Raw genomic sequence first — 6000 nt, 5'->3', positions numbered from 1 at the left:
TACGGTTGGGAGAAAAAGCAGTGCCAAATGAAACTGTTGTTTCGATTTGTTTAGGTGGGCGTTGTTTTAGGTGGCTAAATTACGTTTTAGTTGTTGACCCCCCGTACTTACAGAGAAAAGGCTGGTTTGGCTGCTGCTCTGAGTGCGCGGTCTCGTTCCACAATGCGCCCAGCCTCCGGAACACTGTACCTAATTAAGTTAGTGTATCGAACTAGCTGATAGGACCCCACTTCAAACAAACCGAACTATCCCTTTAACATCAATAGACCAGGCAGACACAGAAACTGGCACTCCAGTCAGTGGAGCTCCCCGCTGCAGCACAGCCGGGCTGGACGGTCAAATCGGTACATGGACGCTGAAAGCAAACTGGCTGCACTTCCCTGCGCTTCTGCAGTCTGAACCTGGCAGCACTCTATCTCACTTCCTCTCTCTCTCTCTCTATTTGTTGCTCGCTCGCTCACTGGTATGTTTGGGATATTTTGCCACCCGCCAAAGTGGCTAGTGAGTGATTGTGTTATTAGCCACTACAGAATTCTACCTGCATTTGACAGGTGGTGGGTGAGTGCTAATGTCAAATGAAAGTAGAAAAGGTAACCACTGCGCTCAGACAGGTGCGTAGTCCAATATAGAAATGTCACAAATAAATGAAAAGGTGGGGACCGCACTCAAGGAATATCGTTTTTAATTTTCTTTTTCTTTAGCAAGTGCTAATGTCAAACATGACTCTTACCATATGACATTAACTTTGTTTTTTGTACCTTTCCATCCAGGTAGACACTCATGGGCAGCCTGGGTGTTTGGGCTGTGGCTATGGCCGCTCTGTTGGGCACCCCAGGGTGCTGGCTGGCTGAAGGGCACATGAACAGCAAGAGAAGCAGCATGGATGTAACCAGCACGACACACACCTCCTCCCAGGAACAACACTCCATGGTAAATATACAGCTTCCATAGCGCCATACTGTTGCTGCTGATGCATGTACGCACTCACAGATATAGGTTTTCTGGACATGTTTCCATGCTACAGTAACACAGCAGCTAACAGAACAGACAGACAGGCCTCCCATGCCGACGTCCATTGTATGCGAACACAACAGGTTTCCTGCAGGCAGCTGTCGGCGCCTCGGAGCGGAGGACGGGGCTGTGAGGGGGCGGGCTCTGGAGGGGCCCTGTGAATTTTTTGCTCGTCACCTATTGGTTGGCGACAAATGACGTAGTAAATCCATGCAAATTCTGGAACTCTGATTCGCCCTCTCCTGGGGCTCCCAATTTGTGGCAGGGGAGGGAGAGGAATGACTGTAGTAAGTGATTTCATACTTTTACAAATGTTAGTTAACACCCCCAAGTTTATACAAACCTCAAAACCCAATCAAAACCGATTTTCACAGTATGGGACCTTTAATACAAAAATGTGAAATAATTATCGGTTTATCGTATCGGTTATCGGCCAGGAGAAGCATATATTTATCGGTTATTGTATCGGCTCTAAAAATCCATATCGTGCATCCCAATGTCCTCTTTTATTGTGTAATGCTCTCACACTGGACTTACGTTTTGACCGCTTCTTTCTGTTTCCTTGGTCCAGCAGTAACGTAAGTACAGACCATATTAGATGGTGACCACTAGTTTGGCTGAAGTAAGTTACGCCCTCTGCTGGCATGAAAGATAATATAGCCTACATTACACCCGTATGTGTCCTCCGCTCCATAAATTATGCACAGAACACATTGTCGGTTAATCAGTTAATACATTTTTAATGGGTGAACGTCTTAATGGCAATTACTCAACTAACGGTTAATCATTAACATTCCTACCTATGATGTAGGCTATGTAAAGTAAAGGCAGCCCTTGCCCCTTTGATCTCTACAAGTCAGCTCATTAACCTAAAAAGCTGAGATAGCAGGCTGATTTAGCAAAGCAGCCAATGTTGATGTGGACATGTGACTACTAATTACTAGCTTACTAGATACATTAGCTAATGTCAAAAACAGCTGTCTAGATAGTGATAAGATTGCTTGATTGATAGCTCAACACAAAGCCCTAAACACAAAATTGATCTGACATTTCAGTGACAAAATTATCAGTTCCCAGTCAATACACACACACACACACACACACACACACGCACGCGCACACACACACACACACACACACACACACACACACACACACACACACACACACGGAGGCGCATTGTCCAACATACACATACAGCACGCACTCTATTTCTGTCTCTATTTCTGTCTCGTTGTTCCTTTCTCTGGGCTCCCTACCTTTCCGTCATCCGTCTCGGCTATCTTTTGCTCTCATCACTATATTCCCTCCCTAAAGGTCTCTCCGTCTATCTGCAAACCTGTCACACTGCCCCTTTTTTCCTGCGCCTTTCTCTCAACTCACCTACTCTTTCAGAGATTAATTGCACATTTTTAAATATAAGATACATACATTTAATGCCATATCTGACAGATTTAAATATAGCCATATACCCCGTGTTTCCAAGCAAAGTGATAGGGGCTGTATTTTTGTATGAGGAGGGGCCTCTGTTTTGACTGCGAGGCTGTTGAGAGATTACGGGCACTGGGTTGCCTAGTTACCCCGCAGTCGGTGGCAGGCATCTTTTCTCTTTATCTCCTTATTTCGCTCTTTCCCCCCATTCACTTCTGCAGAGACGAGGGAATTTACAGCAAGAGAAAATGGATGAGAGAGAGTATATTTTGTCAATTGCACAGTCGAATAACTGGCAACCTGGGCGTCCTTCTTTGGGCATGCGAGCCAAAATGTGATCCCTATATACATGTATGTACAAACACACACACACACAGCTGCCTGGTGGTAATATACTGAATAGAGTGAAGTGTTTATATTATTATGAATAAGGTTAGGTTATATATAAATAGACCGGTATAAGCTGTGTGAAGGAGGTATGCTGAGCATTAGTCGTACCGATGCAGTCATACCCGGAAGGCGTTATTAAACCTGTTTTATTTTTTGCATATTTTTTTATTTTTTTATTTAAAGTTTTAGGCATTTTAAAATTCTAAATTCCTTTTTTTTTTTATATATAAACTCATATAATACTGTATGCTTATAGGCAAAACATCCAACATGTCTCTTCCTCTTCATCAATACTACTTGAACATTTATTAATTTATTAATTGTCAGCAGTGATATCTTACTTCCAGTTATTTATTTGATGAACCTGCCCTTTAAGCTTTACATGGTCAAGGCAGCTCAAGCCTATTAAAATGTAAATGACGTTCCATCTTTCATAACTTTGCGTGCAACCTCGATCCTGGAATGGGAGCAAATGAAAATAAACTCAAGAAATGTATAGGAGGTATGTAGAAAGCTTGTATATTTTTCTATCTAAACCTTGGCCAAGGGATTTCAAACAAATGAAAGAGAAGAAGTATCAGCATTATTGAAACATATTGAAATGTTCAGCTTTATTGAAAGAAAATAGCAAGAAGAATATATTCAGGCATACTATGCATGCAGCTTTCCCCAGCTTACCCCGTTCAGTTTAATTTGGTCTTTTAATGCATTTCTGATCATTCTGTTCATTTACAGCTTGATCATATAAGTAATATAGCATTTTCTTTGACTCCATATTCCATGTTATAATGTGTTCATGTCTGAGTTCCATTTTGAGCCCATATATTCCATTTACTGTACAGCAGTTGTGAGATACTGTTTGTTCAACTTGGTCAGGAGCACGCCTCTGAAATAGCTTGACTGGCTGCACAGCCGTCTATCATGGTGGCACACAAGAGATTTGGGGGCGTGCACACACGCACGCACACACACACGCACACACACCTGCACACGCACACACACACACACACAAATGCACGCACGCACACACATACGCGCGCACACACCCACACACACACACACACACACACACACACACATTCAAACACGTACACTACCACATAGCCCTGTGGTCGGCCCAATTCTTTGTGAAATGAAGCATGTACACCCCCTGGTCTGTTCTAAGTCTGACTCACTTTGGGGCTGTGCTGCCAGGTTGGCAGCCGGCTGCGGAATGTCATTTTGTCCCGGTGGTTCTGTCCCCTTAAATCCCTTGACTCAAAAACAAATTCCCAGGCAACCCCCCACCCCCCTCCCCCGTCTATCTGGCCAAAATTGGAGGCTAAAAAGCTGTCAATTGGTGCCAGAGTTTAAAGTCGACCCCGAGGTGAATTGGATGGCGTGATTATGCAGTGTGCATACTGAAAGCCTTCGGGAATGAATATGTGGCGCCAGGTTTTCCTTTCCTTTCCTTTTTCCCCCCGTGCCTGAAATCCCCCCCCACAAATAATACAAAACTGTATGGAACAATGGAGCCTTTCAGGTGCGTTAGTTAGACATTGGGAAAACAAAAAACGGGGGAATGAGTCTAAAAAAGTCTAGATAAAATACGTTCAACTTCTACTTCCTGTGTTCTTTTCGTGGAGGCCATCTTGGATAATTGCAGAGGTAAATTACGAGCTGACAAATTCCACATGCCGTTGGCAGCTGCTTTGGTACAGTTACATCACTAGGGGGCGGGGCAGATGGAAAGTGTGTGGTGGCCTGCAAAAACCCTAAACATGGTGATCATTTTTGATTTGTTGATTTTCCATAACTTAGAAACTCTCCCCTACAGTATACAGTATATAACTTTCTGAATGACTGAGATAGCTCTTTCCAGAGATGGGGACTTGAGACTCGGTGACTTGGAATCGAGCCAACTTGAGTCCCTGTTTTGATGACTTACGACTTGACTTGACAAAAATAAATTACTTGAGACTTGACTTGGACTTGGAAGTTAAAGACTCAAGGTTTGACTTGACTTGAGACGTGATGAATTGGATGACTTGTTTGTGTTCATCAGTTTAAATGTTAGATATAAAATATTAACATGTTCAACGTTGTCAAGTGTCTGAGTAAAGTTATTCAGTATGCGAGTGTAAGCTGGAAAAGGCATTGTCATGATTGGATGACTGGCTGTCAGTCATGCTCCTCTGACTGAATGGTTTTGGCATTCTGTCGCATCCCCATCAGTGCACCTGCCAAGTTTGAAGTTGATCAGATGAATGGTTCTCGAGATAAACCGCTTTTTGTGTTGCCAGTAGGTGGTGTTATGACTATGTGCATGTCCAAAATTGGCCACCACCCTCCGTCGGGTTTGCGGCAGCGCACTCCCCAAGTTTGAAGTAGATTGGATGAATGGTTCTCAAGATAAACCGCTTTTTATGTTGCCAGTAGGTGGTGCTATGACTATGATTGTGTCTGAAATTGGGCACCGCACTCCGTTGGCTTCCCGGCAGCACACTCCCCAAGGTTGAAGTCGATCGGATGAACGGTTCTCGAGATAAACCGTTTTTTACGTGGTGCTATAATGACTATGCGCATGGCAATGCACTTCATCAGGTCCCCCTTAGCGCACTCCCCATGTTTGACGGTTGAATGGTGTACGATTTATGGCCATTTAAAATCTAAAACATTGCCGTAGCGCCCCCTATGCGTTCTTTCTTTTTTCCCCCATTTTTCGCCTCCAGTTTGGAGGCAAACGGAGCAACGGTGTGCCTTGCAACTCTGGACGGACATAATGGACACGTACGTATGCATAGGGCTCTCAATTATAGTAGTAGGATTTTAATCGGTTATGTGTCTAAAAGTAAAACGTGAGAAAAATTGCTTTAAACATTCCATTTTGTACAGTGGCATTCCACCAAAACCCTAAAAATAAATGCTTTCCCATTTTGTTTTATTAAAATAATTATTACTACGGAGTTGAAAGTAACCACTCAAAATCTCAAAATACCTGCAAAACTCATTTTCAAGCTTCTTTGGCTCATTGCCATCAATGTGTATCAGCGACATGTGAAGGGGTTCTCCAAGACCACCACACAGATGTCAACATGCAGCCAAACCAGGCTATCTGGGGCAATAAGACCAGACCAGGCTAGATCAGCTACACAGCGCCTGGATATTGACCTAGAACTAGATCATGGG

The 6000-nt window shown here is 43.5% G+C and overlaps 1 protein-coding gene across 1 annotated transcript in view; it reads left to right on the top strand.

Moving 5' to 3' along the window:
* Positions 1-780: 780 nt before the first annotated feature.
* Positions 781-6000, top strand: part of fstl4 (follistatin-like 4) — a gene marked incomplete at both ends in the record, with an annotated part of 526243 nt that continues 521023 nt past the window's right edge. Inside the window, 1 exon segment of the mRNA XM_083649857.1 lies at positions 781-930. Coding sequence (XP_083505983.1) covers positions 781-930 — 150 coding nt within the window.

The sequence above is a fragment of the Poromitra crassiceps genome, assembly GCF_964638095.1.
Source record: "Poromitra crassiceps genome assembly, chromosome: 1".
Classification (NCBI taxonomy): Eukaryota; Metazoa; Chordata; class Actinopteri; order Beryciformes; family Melamphaidae; genus Poromitra; species Poromitra crassiceps.
This window is presented reverse-complemented; position numbering and strand designations above follow the sequence as displayed.